Raw genomic sequence first — 19,516 nt, 5'->3', positions numbered from 1 at the left:
TTCTTCCTACCCTTTTTGGCGATAGTCACTAGTCACTTAAGTAAGAAAAAGCTCTAACTGCTCTTACACCTCTTTTTGTTAAAATTTGTTTAAGGGGATCCTGTAGTTAAAGCCAGAATTGATGGACTGCTATACTTGTAAAAGATACCTACATCTAAAAATATTTGAGAATCAAAAGCCTTATTAAGACCTAGACTACTTGAAGCTCAAGGGGTGAGGGAGTAGGAATAAAATGAACCCCCCAAAGTAAGGCCTCTTAGTAATCAGTGGTTAGACTAACAGGAAATGACCCTTGAAAAAGTCTCACTTGGCAAAGATTTTGTGAAGCCGGCATATAGATTTCTCAGTTTTAGTAACCATATAAAGAAACATGTTCCAGTTATTGAATATAGTCAGCAATAATAAACCTCAATCCAAAGGACTAGTGACTCATCAAAAATCCAGTCTTCCTACAAAGAAAGGAAATTTCTCCATGGACAGAAAAACATGCACATTCCATTTAACATGACAAGTGTAAAAAGAAATTTCTTGTCCACTGAGAAAGCAAACAAGTGAAGAATTCAGGTAACAGTCTTGGAAAGCATGAGGACAGAGGGAGAAGAAAGATGATGAGAAGATGCAGAACTATGAAATAAAAAGACAATATAACAGACAGCAGAGATCTTGTTTTAGCAACTGTATCTACAAGAACAGATTTGAGCAAAGACATTACCTTCATTAGCAAGACATGATTGAAAATAAGAGAGTCACTGCAAGCTACTGTAAGAAAGCACAAGTTTGTTGTACAGTAACTAAGGACAACACTGCTCGTGTGGTACTAACAAGCAAGATAGGAAGCTCAGGACCACATCCACAGACATCATCTTTAAGCAACACAAATTTATAAGGCATTCCTTTCTCTGAAGTAAGATGCTCTCAATTCTTCCAGAACCTGGCCCATGACAAACCAATCATGTGGCCAGCTCTGTGGCCTCAATGTACTACATAAAAATAGTAACTTATACAGTTACCTAGTTTAACTTTCCTCATTATCATAGAAGCTTTTATCTGGCATATTTCATTTCTGTTTAAACTACTAGAGAAGCAAGACAGACAAGAGTAAAAGCTGATCTGCAACATACAAGCACTATGGGAAGAAACACATTTTAGAAGAGCAATGGACAAGTATGAGGTTTTTTTTGTTGTTGTTGTTTCATTAATACATTAGGAGATATTTAGTTAATGTTCTGGCTGCCTATCTAATTAAAAATTACAGCACAGACATGGACATAAGGACTACCTATAAATATACCCACCTTAGCAGCCCTGAAGAGAGGAAAACAATGGAGTTCGAAGCCTAACAGAATTCAAGTGTCTTGAAATGAAAATAAAGGGAATATCATGAAGAAAAAAAAAAACCACCACCCTAAAAAACCAAGCAAAACCAAACAAAATCCCAACCTTTAAACCACTCTATGAAACAGAGAAGCCAGAAATTCAGCTAATCTCAACTGTGCTGATTTAAAACATGTTTTGTGGAACCAGTCCCAAATCATCTGGGGGATTAAGCTGCAAGACCCTTTCGTGGTATGGTTTAGTGTGAGGTGTCCCTGCCCATGACGGGGGAGTTGGAACTAGATGATCCTAAGGTCCTTTCCAACCCTAACTATTCTATGATTCTAAGAAAATTTTCAGGCAGCCAGAAAAATGTATTCATCACTTATCTTGCATTCTCCAAATGTAAAACTTTCCTAATCACTTCACATCTTCCCATACTCGTATTGATTTCAAATGCATCAAAATACAGTTTAAAAATCGTGTTAAGCAGAGGACAAGAGAAGAGAGACTGATGTTATAAAGCTGTTCACTAGCATACAAGAGGCATGCTGATTTTTTTATGCTGCTTCATAGAAAATGTAATTTTCCTACACCATTTTCTTACTGTGGAAAAATCCACAGCACTTCAGGCTGGTATGAGAAAGCAAAAGGATTACTCCCCTAAATCTTTTTCTAGGCTGTCATATGTAACTTCAGCCTTAAAAGGTAAAGTAATGCAAGCACAGTAAACCTGGTGAATACATACTGAACAACCTGGTACTCTGGAGCCAAAAGAGACAGGACATTCACCAGAGCTCCTCTGGCTCTTTGCATTGGAAGCTGGAGGCAAGAGTCCCAGAGTTCTGGCCCGTTCTCAGCACTGACTTAATACTACCATGAAACATTAGATTTCTTTCATGACATTGATAAAAATGCCTACGTACAACTGTTAAGAAGCACTTCTTCGTTTCACTTCCCCTTTGGCTCTCTAGGTAACTATCAACATGGTAAAAACAGCAGTCAGGAGAGAAGTAACTTCCCTATTTCTGCTTTGTTATTTGACATCATGTTGTTTACTGTCACTGTCCATTCCCCTGGGACACACTGTTTTCTCCAGTAGCAAAGGAAGGCTTTTGCCCTGCAGGAGAGGCAGCTTTTTAGCTTTTAAATAGGAAGCCAGCTACAAAATAGGAAAGATGACTTGCTGAAAGGTCCATATTTACTTTTTTAAAATGTTATGTCAAACCCTATTTGTCTAGCCACACCTAAGATTCCTTGCATCCAGGTACCAAGATCCTTTCCAACCTCTGAAAAACAGTATCATGCTCTTAAAAATTAGGAGCTTTTTGCTTTCTGAAGGATCCTCTTCACGAATGCTCTAGACAGTTGACAGCAACTCATTTTCAAATACATTAACCACTGCACAACAAATAAGTCTTTTATTCTGCAAGATGCACATCAATATACCTTAATAAAATCCAACAGGAATATTTGCCATTAAAAAAAAACAACAAAACATCAACTTACTTTAATGGCTCAAAGAATCTCAGCATTTTTTTATGACTTAACTTGAAACTTCAGCTGCTGAACAGTAGTTTTAAAGCAAATTCAAGGATTTGGTCAGACAATCAAATTAGTTATAAATTGCACTGCTTAAAATGTTTAGTTACTCAGTTAAAAAGCTTTAGTGTGTATATCTGGGAATCTGAAAATATTTTTCTGGAATGAGAGGTGGGGAGGAATATTAGATTGGTTTCTGTCACTCTTCTCACGCACGCTGTGATTTAGTGATACGAAAATCTTTATATATCAGCTGATAGGCTTATTATAGGCACTATAGGCAGTGCTTATAAGCTTTACGATGTAAGGACCAAGTGACTAATCAAAGGAATACTCTGGAGATTTCAGCAGGTTTCTTCAGCCTAGCTTGCACCTATCTCAGATTTGAACCCAATCATATTGCTTAGCTGTGTAGACATTCTACTTTACAGTAGGAAGTTAAAACACTTGCAGAGATTTTCAAATGCTCTCAGGCAACATAAGGCCCTGAGCTCTATTTCCTGAAGTAGAATCTCATGAATACAAAGTGGTCTAGAATGATGCTAAAATAGCAAGGAAGAATTAATGCAAGATGTCATAGTGTACTGATTGCACAAATGCATTCATTGTTTCAATCTGAGTGTACAGCTACAATTTTCATTAGAATTTAGATTAGTTTTGCCAGAGATGCCAAGGGAATTCTCCGGTGCACAACAGTTTGGTCAGTGAAGACGCACAGCTCTGTTTCCAGTTTCAAACCTATAGATAAAAGCACTTTCAAATCTAAAAATACTTCGGTGAAAGTCTGAAGCTTCTTCTGGTTATAGGAAGATTTCTGTTACTATTAACCTTTCACTGAAAGGGACCCTCACCCTCCTTCCCCAGGAAGACACAATAAGACAAAAATGGGTTGGAGCTAATCAAAACCCTTTCACCTTTCCCCATGCAAGAATCAACAAGCAGCTATGTTTCACTAAATTCCTCTTCTTCACAGTTAATGAACTTAAAAAGTGACTGGTACAGATCACATTAGAGTGACTGTTAGCCTATTACTCAATTACCCAGAAGATTTGCCATCTGCCTACTGGATAAAGGTAGGTTGCAGAGGTTAAAACAAATTGTCCAAGTATTCCTGGAACAAAATCTAAGTATCTGACCTATGTTTGCCTCAAAACAAATATATAGTGTTAAAATACCAAAGACTATGTAAACACAAAGAATACAAAAGCAGGAAACATTACTATCGCACTTGCCTAATCCTAAGATGAAGAACTGAACATAAGCCATGCAGAGTTCTCTGGCTCTGGGTAGCCTACACTTAACAGCCGAGACTACATCTTTCTTTTGAGACTCTCTAGAGGCTGCATTGTTACCTCTCCTGCCCTTAGCCTTTTCCCAACAATACCGCACCAAGGCATAAGCAGCATCTCGCAACTTAAGTCCTTCTTCCCCATGGCCCTTAACACTGCTGTGAGAATATTAAACCCTTTTAGTTCACAGTTTCAAGCATTGCTGCCTCCCACATTGAAGCCTTCTCCCCAACCGTATTTGTTATATCTATAAAACATCTACCTCCTCATTTTTCACATAAACTACAGTGTTTAGATACACTGCAGCATTGCTCTAACATATAGCAATATTAAAAAAAGCTGACTATATAAACCAATTACATCTCACTTTGCAATGTAAACAAAAATCAATTCCGGATCTGAATTGGTAAAAATTAAGATAAAAATAATTCTTTCCAATTTTAAAAAGTAAAGCACTTTATTGTGTTTTCCATTTCATCATAAGTCTTAAAAACCAAAAAGGCTTTTTTTGCATTAAACAAACTTATTCTCTTATTTGAATCCTGACTTCATAACCCTCTTTCTGCAACCACATACAGAGAATTCAACAACATCTCTTCTCACAGGAGCTTCAGTCACGTTCTTCCACCTAAGACAAGATTAATTTCTGGGGCTTAGCCCACAATGTTAGAGACCTGCTCAGCTCCCATCACAAACCACTTCATTCAAAAGCTCTGTACACCTAGCAGCTGACAGATTACTGACTCTTGCCAGCATTCAATGCTGCATCAGGGGCTTTTAACACAAGAAAATCTAGATAGTCTTCAACAAGCAACAGTCCTAAGAGATGTCATTTTACGCACAAACTCTGACAAACGCATAGCCCATGTGTTCTTTATGGGCTATAGAACACAACTAGCTCTAACTAGCAGTTTCAGCAAACAGGAAATGTAAATGTAAAACCTCCTTTTAGATCACTACAGTGATGTACATTATTTATTTCCAGAAATTGAAACACAGCTTTTGGTTTATAATTAGAGAGAATAATGTGCGGGGTAACCTGTGGGGCCCACTAGGCAGAAAATCCACTGCTGCATGCGAATGCAGGAGTCTGGGCTAGACAAACCAAGGGCTCCCTCCAGAACTGCGTCTTAAAGCAAAACAACTGATCATGTACTTTATGGAAGTTATCAAGTGAAAAATGTTAGCAGTTACAACAGCTTGACACAAGCCTTCAGTCTCCAGAAGCCAATGATAATGAGGTAAAAAGTTTCAGTCCTTTGCTACCAAGTCAGGTGGACACTGGAATTTGTAAGTTTCTCCTTGCTGTACAAGCAAGTATTGGACCGTACCCCTTCAGAAGAAGGGGCAGGATAAGATATGAACCACTGCAGAGCAGGTGAAAGAGTCAAAGGTAATGTTACTCATTTCCTTGTTGCTGGATATGGAGAAAACAGGCCCAGAAGTACCTTGCTCCAATAAGATGCAAGCACATGGTAAATGGTTTAGCTCAGAGCCTTGAAAGCTTCTCATTTTTGAGGAAGCTACTGACGTCCAATTACATTTTGTGTTTATTAAGAAGAAAAATCACATTGAAATCAGAGATCAAAAGTGGTTTGTCACAACCTGTTTGAAAAAAAAATGCCTGAAAATATGGAAGGCCTGCATGGAATTTTCCTTCTGTACACAGATGCAGAAGCCAGTTAAACAGACCCTTTTGACTTCAGGAGACTATTGCTATGCAGCAAGAAACAATGCAACAGAGCAGAAGCTCTTGAGAGACACCTGCTGCTCACCTAGAAAACTCGTTCATTAATGACGAACTTGACTCATCGTATCAGTAACCCATTTTTTTAATACCACCTTTAAGCACCTCTTATCCAGCTTTTATGGGTGACTTTACAAACTGCCACTATCCAAGGAAGATGTGAACAAAGATTTTTACATTACAAGTGCTGGACCCATGTATGCACTACCTCCTCTCAGACACACCCAAAGGCTGCAGCTTAACTCAGTGCTAAAATTACACAGACTACTGTATTAACAGATGAAGGGGAGACTTTTATTCCCCAATCTAATAAAAAAAAACAACCAACCAAGCAGAAAACCAATAACCACCAAACAAACACACACCAACCAAGCCCAGCACCTCTTACCTAGGGAACTATCCATAGAGCACTAGAAAATACCAGATCAGCAACTGATTTCACTTCAGAGAACCAAAGCAAACATCATGACTATTTTGTGATGGGCTCTACATTACCACAATGTAACCCCAGTAACCTGTCAGGGTTTAGCACTGGATACTTAAAAACAAAGATTATTTCAACATTCTTCTTCAAATTATTTTGCTAAAGTCATGACCTCCAAGAACATTGTAGATAGCAATCAGGCAGACATATTTGTCTGAGTACTGCTGCCTTTAAGAGGCCTGGCATAAGCCCCTTATATTTAATTTTTTCATTAAGTCTCAATCCTGCAAATATTGATTTTTCATTCTATTTGTCAACTTCATCTAACTCTATTCAGACAATTAAGCCATAAGTCTGGAAACTGACAGAAAGGCTCATTAAGCATCTGCTGAACGTTAAGGAAGGCTTCTAATTCTGCATGAAGTTTTATTCTCTCTCAATTTTTTGACTTTTCAACCTCCACTCAGTAAGCAATTACGTAATTTTGTGAAAGCAATAGCATACGCAATTCCTGAAAATGCAATGGACATCAAATTGAAGGCTGTAGAAGTGACCAAGTAAGATACTGTACCTGAACAGAATGAAACCAAGCGACTCAACAGCTGCCCGCCTCACATCATCATTCACATCACTCACCTACCAAAGGGAAAACAGGACATTCAGAATGTAGTTAAAACACTTGAGGACTCTGCAACATTTCAAGCCAGGTTAAACATTTCAAGCCAAGTTAATCAGGAAGATACAACAATAGAGAAAGTTAAAAATCATGTTCAGCCTTAGCTGAAATGGCCTCACTCTTGTTCATACGCTGTAACTGCAAGCCAATCAAGGAGCAGACAGACCTCATCTTTTATAGCTTAAGTTGCTTTTTCCCAGCCCATTGTTACACAGACTATTCACTACAAAGCCATTACCAACTATTTTTGGATTGTGTTTATTTTTAAACAAGTTCCCTTTTTGTGGTATCAGGCTGAATATTCTCTTGCTGAAAGTCTAGTTATCCTAATGTCAGAAGACCCTGTTATTGCTACTCATAGTGTTAAGGAAAGCTTTCATCATTTCACAACCTCTGATTTAGACTAGAACATTAACACCACAGACACAAAACCTGTCAGTGATGCGCTTACTCTCACACCACATACTTCTTGCTGTGTGCCTCTAAGCCCACAGTACTTACAGCCACATGTAGTAAGCGCCTGATAGCCTTGTTGTTCCCTGAGCCACAGTATGCCATAGCAACAGTGTACATGCCAGAACGACGGAGAATTGGATCCTGGAAGAGAAAACAGCAATATTTAATATCCACCCAAAGAGTGACTTACTAATTCTGATTTTAAATCTGCTCCACTTTTGGGCCTGGAATCTGAAAAAAGGTAGCTTTGTTGCTTAACTGTTTACTAGGGATGAGTTACAAGACAATCACCAAAGCAGGGCTGTCATTACCAATTTCAGGGGGACAGAAAGTTGCTACACCACAGGCTGCCAAAGACAGTATCCGGCAGATGTGTTATTTTGCTTCTTATTCAATATCTGCTATTGAACCACTACTAGATCCTCAAGAATGAACCATCTACAGCAAACCTCATCCATTTTTAATCATTACAACCTGTTATGCTCCTTGTTGCTGCTCACAGAACTATAGTAGAAAGTATGAGACTAAAAAATACACAGCTAAGCACTTTTGTTCTTCTACTGTTGATCAGGATGACTGAAGCAAGCTGTGAAAGTGCCTCGCTTGAGACTTATGTAAGAACTTCCCTGGCTTGAAACAGCCAACCTACCATAGCTGGAGATTTCACAAGAGAACAGGAAGGTCACATGTGTAACAAAAGGGCCAGGGATTAATTCACAACTAAACTTACCTTATCTCTGCAGAGACTCTCAATGAGAGCATCTGCCTCTTCCATTCTCCCATACATGACCAGAGCAATTCCAACTGCAAGGCCTCGCAAAATCTTCTCATGCTGGGTTTCCTGTGCATAACCAACCATGTCCTCAATAGCTTGAGCATTTTTAGATCCCAACATAACCAGTCCCAGTGCCAAGCCAGCTGCCTCACCTGCGCAGCACAGAAAAGCAAAAAAAATCAAGCAAACTCTGTTCCCAAAAGCTGTAAATATTCTATCTAGAAAATCACACAAGAAGTAGGACAACAGATCAAATAGGAGACTGTTTAAAGACATAGCACGTCTTACCAATATTTGGTATAATGCCACAGACCAGTCCTGACAGGACCTCTGAACGTTAGTGCCATATAACTAAAAAACCATGCTGATTAGGAAAAGGTCAGTAAATAAAACACAGCTAAGGCAACCTATGCTGCTAATAGAAAACCTGGAAAAAAAAAAAACCACACACCAAAAAACCCCAGATGCCTGATAAGGCCTCAGATGGTTATTTGCTTTGAAAGCAGAACATTTACCTGTCACTGCATCATCCTGGTATAGATTTGTTTTCAGCAGATCGTACACATCTTGACGTGCTGTCCCCATGGCAGCCAGACCCAAACCCAGGCTGCCACCATGTCGGACAATCTAGAGAAGCATATGCAACTTTAGTCATCATAAAACCAGGAAAAATATGGCTTCAGCTGAAGTAGACGTTTTTCCATCAACATAAAGCTGCAAACTTTCAGTCTCAAACCACCCAAAATTAGAAATACCTGTTAGAAATACCACTTTGACCATCTCAGGCAGTAATTCTGATGAAAGAGGCAGAAAACTATAGAAATAGTGGTTCAAAACCCCATAAACAATGAGTACCAGAAGCTTTACACATAGCACAAGACACTTTCTAGTATCTTTAAAGTCTTTTCCCCCACTGGGTGATTTACATAAAAGCATAAAACTGTGCCATGTGTAAAAACTGCTGCCTAGTAATACTTTTTAACTAGAAAGGTAAATCAGTAACCCGCTTGAACGGTCTACATCCTCTTCTGACCTAACGATGGATACAGGAAAAACAATACATCTGCAATAAGATGAGTGGAATCCTTTCACAGAATTTTTAAAGCAGTGTGAAATTCCCTAGAGAAGAAGGGAACATGCTGGGAAAATACTAATCCATTCCTAACTTGAAAATGAGACTTTTTGTAGAGGTTTACAAACAGTGAGTGGTGAAGTAAAATAGGGGTTTTTTTAATAAGTTGCATTAAACCTATAGGGCAGCAGACGCATTTTGTGGCTTATTCTTTTGACAGCTAAACCATAAGCAGTAACAGTCCCTGAATACTGCAGGTTTACTAGCAAAACTAAGTAGATACACAAGGAGTAAGGAAGATGAAGCTAGATTTACTGTCAACTGTTTCCTAAATTCAAAGAATTTCCTAAAAATCTTACCTAAACCTTCAGCAATAGGTTGTTAAAACCAAACTTTATATTTAAGGCCCAAAGAAAGTGTAAGTACCACCCTACTGCCATGGTCTTAGCCACCTCTAACCCTAAACAAGCTGGATACTCCCAACAAAACAAAGGTTAATCACTGAACCCAGTACATACATCATTACTGGCATTCTTCAGCTGGTTCAGCAAATAGTCAATGATGTCTCCACCATGGTTAGCATGAATGAGACCCAAGGCATACAGGCCCCCTCCTTCCTGGTATGCTGACCCTGGTGAGGTGTCCTTGGGTAGGTAAGTTGCCATTAGCTGCAATGCTTCTTTCTCATGACCCTGTATGTCCAGTGTCCAGCAGGAAGAGAAGACAGTGGGAAGTGAAAGGTGAAAAAACAGCATATGCACATACTTCACAATGATATTTAAATATGTCAGGAGAAAGCAAGTTATAGCCATTACTTTCTCACAAAAATCAGCCTTTCAGTGCTGTACAATCAGAAAAGAATTCTTCTGTACTGGGGTTTTATTAACCACAATACACATGTATTCATCAATCACTTGGTCACTGATTCATGACAAATTTGGCCTGAAGCTACACTGGTTCATTCACTAGACCACCTTAATGAGGGCTGAGACGCACGACACAATTACAAAGACTTCTCGCTATTTCAAAACAGCTCTAAACATGCCCTTTCTGTGCATGAATTTGAAGAAAATGACTATTCAGGTCACCATTCAAACTTATTGAAGCTTACTACAGTAAGGACAGTACTGTCCTAAAACCACTTAAGAAATGTACACCTGCAGTTTTAATAGCTAGAAACTATTGACTCTGTTCAACTCACAAAGGAAGAGAAAATCTAGGAAGAAGACTCCTTGAGCTGTGTTCCACTACCACCTTTTTGAGGCTCAATAAAATATGACATAAACTACATCGGGTATCAGAGAAGACAGACTTGATAAAGCACAGCTTTTCTTCTAGTGCAAAGACACCAGCTTTGTTACAGTCGTGCCTTTCAATACACTACGTAAACTGGAGTGCAGGCAACTTTCAGAATCCCTATCTCAATGCCTTCAGTGCTCACAAGTCAAGCATTTATATTGAACAGAGGGCAATGAACACATTACCTTGTGTATAACACCCAAGCTGGCAGTAGCAGTAAACTTAGCCCAGTTAGTGGCCCTGGCCAGCCACTCCAAATTGTCTCTGGAAGATGAAAAGAGAAAGGTTATATAAAGTTTTTCATACAGCCTGTTCCTCGTCCTACAAGCAAGGTTTCACAGCACTAAAGACCTCTTTCAAACCAGAAAAGCAGCTCCAGAAGGCAAGAAGACTAACCACATTTCCACTTTACACCTCTCTTCTGTTCACCAGCCTTGATTTTTGGGTGGTCATAATCAACCTCCTTGATACTGGTCATCTCAGTGAAAGATGAGAACAACTGCCTAAAATGCAGCCCATCCACTCTCTGGGAGAAACTCTAGCAGAGTTTCTGAAGCTTTCCTCAAGTCTCTGGTAAGGTAAATGCTCACATCTGCCTTCCAAGAGTCATTCAGCATTGTCAGTCTCTACCAAAAAAAGATACATCATCTCTGAAATTCTCCAACTAGCATACAGAACAAACATTCCAGATCTCTACCCTCCAAACTGCTCACATGGTTAGCAGTCAAATCAAGTCAGTTTGTGAAGAGAGAGAAAAGGAAACAATTCCAGCTTCTTCCCTCTGCCTGCACATTAATTTTCAGATCCTTTGTGTATTCTTCCGTAAGCCTAGAGTTTTGCAGACACCCTTTTAACAGTATCAAGTTAAGCAGGGCAACAATGTTCTTCAAAGACCTCTAAATGACATTAGAGCTTCCTTGCCTAAATTTACCTAAGGAACTGGTCGCTGGTTGTACCACAATGCATAAAGGAGTTTGCTATAACCGTTGCTGTATGACACACAGAATTCCGAACTGCATCCTGAAAGAACAAAAACAACCAGTATCACCAGTCAGCAAAAGGTATGCCTTAGGCCACTTAGCATGCTTGCCAGTACACCAGAAAAATGGATTATAATTGTGCTTAATTTAACTGGCAATTTACCTTTAATCAAACTAATAGATTGTTAATACATTTTAATATATCCTCAACCCATCTTTCCAGTGCAAACCAATCCTTTTGATGAGTTTCTGTTAGAGATGCAATTACTTCAATTGCAGCTTAACTGGAAAACCCCTCCTTCTGGTTCCCACAACTGAGCACTGCAGTGTGTGTGCTGCTGACATTTTCAAGTCACCCCTGGAACACCATGCAGGATCATTCCCAAGCAGGATTATTCCCAAGACTTAACCAGTAGATGGAAAAAGATATTCCAATACATTTGAAGTGCCTCCTGAAACAGATGAACCTGTTGACAAGCACCCCCACCATTTTTGCTGACAATGTGCATCTCATTTCACATGTAAAAAAATTCTCATATGGTTTCTAATAATCATTTAGCTTAAGAAAGTCTATTTACCTGTAAGTTTTCATTTACCCACCCTTGAGTAACACCTTCCAAACCAAAACAAATTACTCAGTTCACTAGCACTGTCTACAGTAGTTGATCAGAAGTATTAGTCTCTCAGCATATATCAGGATTTCTTTAGCCAAGCTGAAAGTATGGTCTCATGAACACCTCAACAAAGATACCAACGTACTGTAACCTACAGTCCTGGCTGACTCCATCACTCCCCAGCCAGCAGCACTTGCAACGGATCAGTCGCGGACCTGAAGGGTAAGTTCATCCATCTTACTGACCAGATGAAAATAAACCCACCAAAAAACAAAAAAGGGGAGGACTGTGAAGAAAAGTATTAGTTTCTATACCAACTGGAAAAAAAAAAACCAAAACAAACCAACATGCTAATGGCAGCCTGTCACAAGATCATGCTAGTTGTCAGTTCAAACAATGATTATATGGCCTTCTTTGGGTGCAATCAGCTCTTCTTCAGCCTCACATGTTCAAGTTTTACATGTACCCAGGGAGGTCATGCTAAAACGTAAGATGATGATGTAAAAATAGCAACATGGTCAAAACAAACACAGGATGAAACAGATGAATCCAAGACAACCATACCCAAAAAGCCTCTTACCTTTGTGTTTTTGAGAATCATGAGGTCTGTATTGTTGTTGCGTATTAAAAACTGCAGATGTAACTCAATGGCCATTTCCCCACTTAAAATTTTAATCATTTTTGAGATCTGGTCCTTAGGCTCTGGATTCTTCACATACAAGCAAAAAGAAGAAAAAGCGTGAGAAACCAACTATGGCTCTGTTACAATTCAGTTCATGAGAAGCCATTCTGGTATGTTCCCATCACCATATTCCAAAATCTATCAGGTTTTAGGACTAAAAGGACAGTGTTCCTGCCCTTGCTGCGCAAGCCCAAACCTCCCAAGTCCCTTTGTGCACAACAGTGCAGGTGGGAGAAGACAGCCGTTGAAATAAATGTATTGTTTCATTGAAAGCAAAAGGATATGAGTGACATCTGACGTTCTGCAGGCTGATGTTTGGCCCTATAGATACAGTGAGTCTCCTGCAAGAGGCAAGCAGTTTTGTAGATGTGAACCTGTATTTCCATGGAAGTTCTAATGGAGAGGACCAAAAAGCCACAACACTTTACATGACCCTGCTGAGCTGCAGCACCATTCTTATGAGCTACTGGCTTTATTTAGAACAACACCTAGTAGAACTAGGAATCTCCAATACATTGATCTTTCAAAGCTCTTTGAGAAGGCCTCCTTCTTCTTCATGATGGAACAGTTTCCACAGATTAAGTTCCAACTTAAGTCCCTTCTGAGCAGGGTGAAAAGTACACTGCAGCATTTTGTACTGACACTGTTAGCTGGTCAGATACCTGCCAAGCACGAGTAGTTCAGCCCTTATATTGATGCCCTCAATTATTTCTTTATAGTCAGCATTCTGAATTGTAGAAGATTAAGCTCAAGAATATTTCTGGTCACAGAACTGCTTTTATGTACTGGTCCCTTGGCACAGTCAGCAATGCCAGTGCAGCAGAAACTGATTTAAGACGTTTCCTGTACAAAACCAGTGTTTACAGGTTCTTTAATGGGGCAAGAAATTCAACCCCTTTTGTTTTCCTTGTGGAATATGATTTCAAGAAAACAATTCTGTTTGTCCTTGATGAATTTTTAAATGATCTGCAAGAATTGCTCAAAGATTCCCAAGTCTAGTTTGTAAACAGGCACCATGAAGAAACAACAAAAAAAAACACACTCAGCTTGGGTTTTGCTTTCCTCCCTAGAAATATTACCTTTCTTCAGCATTAGAAATGTCAGAACTGCATTAGTCATTCTACATGCTGAAATGCAATTTTATGTGCATATTAGAAATGAACTCACTTTCTCCACTACTTGGGGAAAGAAACTAAACAAAAAGATTCTAACCAGCTGGACCAGCAATACAGCCACCATTAGCTCAAAACAAACTATGTTACATCAGCATCCCCTCCTGCCATTCCTGTGGAACAGCATCAGTTCCATACAGCCAGAACTAGAGTTGGATTTAAGAAGGAGAAGAAAAAATTTAAAAAAGTTAAAAAATGCGTTAATCTAATTCATCAGCTTAGGTTCTCAGCAGCAAATTTCAGGCCCTTTCTTCTAGAATGAGTTATTTTAATATGAACAAAAAGCAAACCCGCAAGCCAGATCCCTCTGACCCCTTCTTTAGTGACTGAGCACTGTAATTCCTGATGAAATCTACCCACTTCCTACTCTCTCCCAGCTTTCAGTATATGAACTGCTGGACTTCCAGACTGTCAGATATTTGGTCCTCAGAGATCATCTGTCACCTTTGAGACAAGTAAGAGAGAAGTGGAATTCCATTCTTTGTTAGCCAAAGCAGTTCAGAAACCCCAGAAATTCAAAGAGAACATGTAAGAAAAACTAAGCAAGGCATATATTGGAAAGGACACTCACCATTTCTGCAGATTTCCCTGCACAAGTGCTCCCTGGTTTCTCTTCTGCTTCCATAGCATCACTGAAATAAAATTAAAATTAAAAATGCAACCTAGTTCACCACTCCTAACTAATCAAATACTGAAATTATGGCTGAACAGTGTCCCAAAAAGCAGCTTGTGATATGGAGATGATGACTGGTAACAGGACTCTGACAGGACAAGGGCTGACTATCTGGAGGTCACTGCTGAGAAGGAAACTCCTCCTAATCTAATTTTCAGGGAACTTGAAGAAAAAGGCCTAGAAAACCCCACACTCTTATTCCACCCATAGAGACAACAAAACCAGAGATCCTTGTAGGGAATGAACAAGCAGAGACTGGTGAGAAAACAAGGTCAACAAACAAGTCAGCAAGGATAATTATATCCTCACCCAGAAGCACTGAGCTCATCACTATTAGGATGGATGTTAAAAGAGTGTTCAAATGGAAATGAAACATATTAAGCTGTTGTTAGCACCTTGTCCTGATGCTTCACAGGCTGACTCATAATTTATTCTGTGCCCTTCCTTTTATTTCACTGGAAGAGGAGAGGAAAATGCTTGCTATGCCCGTATCACTTAAGCATTTAGATGCAGTTTCTCACAGCTGTGTAAGCCCTTATAGTTAACCAGTCTTAACCCAGGCAGCATTCTCCATCACACACTATCAAACACAGTGCAGGCATGAGGTTCTGTACAGGCACAACAGCTGTAGTGATTAAAGAGCTGATGGGGCACAAATTTCCTCCATGCTGCCCCTGAGCTGGACAGCAGCCTTCGCATGGGTTGGTCAATTCTCTAAAAACAGAAGTCTGAAACAAAACTATCTGCTAATTACCTTAAAGCCATCAAAACAAGAAATAAAGAAGATGGAATGGCTAGTGACAACTTTGGTTTTCTTAACAGCTGCTTCCTGCAGCTATGCTCCGGTGATGTAAGGTAGATTTAGAATAGATATAAGGAGGAAGTTCATTTACTGTACAGTGGCAAGACACTGGAACAAGCCACCCAGAGAAGCTGTGGCTGCCCCATCCCTTAAGTGCTCAAAGCCAGGTTGCCCTCCGTGACAAGAGGGCTGGAACCAGATGATCTCTATTGTCCCTTCCAACCCAAGCCATTCTATGATTCTACACTGACCACTAAAGAAGTTTTAAATGTCAGGACTAACAAAACTCAGACTAGATTTGAACTAGCTCTTTTTAACTGCAAGTATAAAAGGGTCTATAACATTACAGTATCATCTGAGCTCATTCTTCCAATGATGTGAAACCAAACTTGCATATAGCTGCGATAAGCTTTCTACTTGAACTCTCCCCTTCCTTAGCTTTACAAGATGCTGTAAAGACCACACAACATCAGAGTGCTCCCAAGCATTTCACGCTATGGCTTAATGAATTGTTGCTTACTAGCTGAGCCACAGTAACTGAGCCATGCTTACCTCAGCTGCAGTCGAAAATGCATTCTACCAAACAGTGAGTTCTAGTAATATGCAATTTTGCCCTGAGCAAATAGTACGTCTTGTCTATTGCCCTGCCTTAAATGAAGGGGAGCGACATGATTGCTTGTAATGAGCATCTATACACAGAACAGGAAGCTCCATCAGAGCAAGACTGTAACCAATTGCATCCCTTCTCAAGCCGAACTCCCCACCTGTCTTTCTCCGACCCAGGGACGGTGCCAGTGTTGGTGGATCCAGGCACGGATGCAATAGGAGTGCCAACTGTGCGGAGATTCTGGATCACAGAAGACAGGAACTGCTGGCTAGCACTTTCATACAGATCAAAGCAAATCTGGTAGGCCATGAGAAGGTTATCTTCCTTCACCAGTTTTTCCAAGATGTCACTCACAGCCTGTGGGTCATCCAGGAATATCAGGCACTGAGTGGGAAGAACAGAAAGAAGACAAAAAAAAAAAAAAAAGACATTACATACTTCAGAATGAAAAAGCAACACTACGGACTCCATTTTCACCATTCCTTCATCTGCTGCTTCCACAGAACATCCTTTCAACGAAAGAAAAATTCTCTCTCTCTCACAGGAGGTAACAGAAATATCTGAAGTTTTCATAGGTCAGTTTAAAAACAAGACCAAGTATTACAAATTCAAGACACCTTTCTGCAGTTCAGATACTGACAACATTGTCTTACTAAACACAGAAATTTCAAAAGCAGATTAAAGAAGAATCAGTCATTTTGTAGGGATATCTCAGCTAAAATGGAACAGGTATAACAGTCCTGAGTCACAAGTACCTGGCATACCAAGTATGGCAGAGGTCTGAGAACATCTGAGTAACTTCATAACTGATTGTCTAAACACTTTCAGACAATGGTTCACCAAAAAAACAAAGCATTGTCAATGCTCTTTGGAGAAATAAATACAATTCAAAGCTGTGAACCTTCCATCTGATACTCCGTACATAGGCTTGAAATAGTCTGTCAGAGCTGTCTACATCCTCAAACTGCCTTTGAATACCTTCTTTCTCTATAAATTGACCAATGTGCAATATTTACATCTCCTTTTTGATTTGATCTCATTTTGATATATGTTTGAAGCACACAACCAGGAAAAGGTACTTCATTTCATTGATTAAGAAAGAGATCAAGTAGATGTCAAGTCAAATACATCTAAAGAAGAGTAACTTTTGATTGATCTTTGAACATCACTCCGAGAAGCTTACCTGGCAAACATTGATGAAATCTGGTTTCTCCAGATTCATGTAGATTTTAACTAGAACTCTCAAGACTTTATTACGGAACTGTTTATTCTGCATCAAAGACATACAGAGCTTCAAGCTGTAGGCTAGCATCCCAGGAACATCATTCTGAAATAAAATTCAGGGACATCAATTCTGAGTTTGGACTAACAAATAGGATTTAGAAATTAAAACAAAGCTACCTCTTTTCTATGTTAAAAAGCAGAGCAAAAGATGTGGATGCATAAATCTTCACAGTTTCAGATTTTCAGAAAGGTTTATATCTATTATAAAATGCTACCAAAAATGTACAGGATCAACATTTAATTCAATAGTTAAAACATGCAACAGATTAATTTAAAAGTTCAATAGCTATTTCCCCTTCTTCACATCCCTTGTTCAAACAATCATTCTTGACTGTAGTGAAAGTCACTGTACTAACATAAAATGTCAACAAAACAAACCATGTGCCAAGAAAAGATCACAAACATGCCTATTTCTTCCTAGAGACCAAGAAACAGATTTGGTTACTAAACTTCAGAAAGGTAATTTGAGATGAGAAATGTAAAATGGACAATTAAGTTAGTAAATGCATAGGGCAGAAAACAGAACACAGAAAGCAAAATGAATGCATTATGATTCTCATTCCTGTATACAAAAATGGAAGGCATTCAAAAATATGGGAAAGCTGTAAACTGAAAGGGCTACAATTTAAGATTTAAACCATGTGTCTGGCATATGGCTGAGATACTACAGACTAATCAGATTACACACAACTGTTGAGCTGCTACAAATGACTACAGCCATGCTTCTCTTAGTGCTACTACTAGGTTATACAACTTACCTTAAACCCTCAGTGAAAGATGTTACGGCCAGTCTGTACCTACCATCAGTCAGGGCAGGCTAATACTGCCCACAGCCACTTACTGAAAATTAGAGCCACTCACACAATTACTGTATTATTTTCTTTTGCCTGCCATAAATAAATGACCTAGCCCTAACAACCCCCTCCCAGGGAGTTAGAGCAGATGACAAGCACACCAAAATAAAATACACCAGACCAAAAGTCTGCCTAGTCCAGCATTGTATCTCTGCTAGTAGCTGACAGGGAATACCTTAAGAAGAGGGTACATGGCCAAGCTTCCTTGGTATACTCTCCCAAGAACTTGCAGCTTGGGGATTTCTTAAAGTTAGGGGTCTCTCTATACTCAACAGCCCCGAGTGGCTCTGCCTTCCATGAACATGATGAACCAAACACCTTGATTTTCATCTTTTATTCTGTTCATACAAAGCAGGGTGAGTTTCATAGCAACATGGATCGCACACTTCACTTCTGAATCCACACCTGGAAGAGACCAGCTACCTGCCCCCCCTGGCTCTTGCACATACCGATTCAAGGATGGTTTTCTCAAAGATGTCCAGCCTGCGTGTCTCTAGAGCTATGCCGATGGCCTGCTTGTACTTGTGGTCATCCAAGCACCGCTGGAACATTTTGTTCACTATCCCTTCTAGCCTTTCATCAACAGGCTTCTTCTCCCCTTCTGGCAGCTCTGCATTCTCCACACACTGCTTGGTATAGTGGTCGATACATTTTGCTGAGAAGATATTGAATAAATATGGAAAGGAGTCAACTTTCAAGATGTTTGCTAATGAGAAGACCAGTATGTGTACACAGACATCCTACCAGCAAATACAGCATATGGGAAACTAACAATGGTGAGGCACAAGAACTATTTGTGTACTCATATACATGTAGTAGTGGAAGATCCTAATACTCTCTCCTAACAAACTCCAACGTTAGTGTTCAAACCAAGGAGATATTTTTAAAATGGAAGCAAGGATATAATCTTTGTTCAAGTGGAATATTTTAAATAAATAAGGGAACAGCAGTAAGAGATTACTTCCTCCTGACAGCTTTACTACAAGCACTAGCTGGAGAGACTGAAAGCCAGTCCTGGTCCAGAATGTCCTGTACAAAGTAAATGACACCAGTAGACAAGACTTTCAAAAGACATTCAAATTATACATGCATTCAGCATCTGACTTGCTACCTTAGTTAAGGATGGATAAAAAAAAAAGTTGTATTCCTCAGTCAGGTCTGCAGCTACAGTTATTAGCTGATTATTTCCAAAGTTATGCTGAAATTTATAACATTAGCACACAAATGAGAGAAAAGACAATAAACAACCAAAGT

At 39.4% G+C, this 19,516-nt stretch overlaps 1 protein-coding gene across 1 annotated transcript in view; it reads right to left on the bottom strand.

The window, feature by feature from the left end:
* The window catches only part of PSMD1 (proteasome 26S subunit, non-ATPase 1), a 69,877-nt gene that overhangs the window by 46,032 nt on the left and 4,329 nt on the right, over positions 1 to 19,516 (bottom strand). Inside the window, exons 5-16 of the mRNA XM_061452262.1 lie at positions 18,712 to 18,917; positions 17,308 to 17,451; positions 16,282 to 16,508; positions 14,614 to 14,674; positions 12,769 to 12,897; positions 11,526 to 11,614; positions 10,780 to 10,858; positions 9,814 to 9,987; positions 8,739 to 8,850; positions 8,179 to 8,375; positions 7,494 to 7,589; positions 6,888 to 6,952 (exon numbers count right to left, since the gene is read on the bottom strand). Of these exons, the coding sequence (XP_061308246.1) occupies positions 6,888 to 6,952; positions 7,494 to 7,589; positions 8,179 to 8,375; positions 8,739 to 8,850; positions 9,814 to 9,987; positions 10,780 to 10,858; positions 11,526 to 11,614; positions 12,769 to 12,897; positions 14,614 to 14,674; positions 16,282 to 16,508; positions 17,308 to 17,451; positions 18,712 to 18,917 (1,579 nt within the window). The remainder of the gene's footprint in view (positions 1 to 6,887; positions 6,953 to 7,493; positions 7,590 to 8,178; positions 8,376 to 8,738; positions 8,851 to 9,813; positions 9,988 to 10,779; positions 10,859 to 11,525; positions 11,615 to 12,768; positions 12,898 to 14,613; positions 14,675 to 16,281; positions 16,509 to 17,307; positions 17,452 to 18,711; positions 18,918 to 19,516) is intronic.

The sequence above is a fragment of the Pezoporus flaviventris genome, unplaced genomic scaffold (assembly GCF_033815535.1).
Source record: "Pezoporus flaviventris isolate CSIRO_AGI_PZ_B2104156 unplaced genomic scaffold, CSIRO_AGI_Pfla_v1 ptg000013l, whole genome shotgun sequence".
Taxonomy (NCBI): Eukaryota; Metazoa; Chordata; class Aves; order Psittaciformes; family Psittacidae; genus Pezoporus; species Pezoporus flaviventris.
The sequence above is the reverse complement of the archived record's forward strand: the minus strand, read 5'-3'. Positions and strand labels throughout refer to the sequence as shown.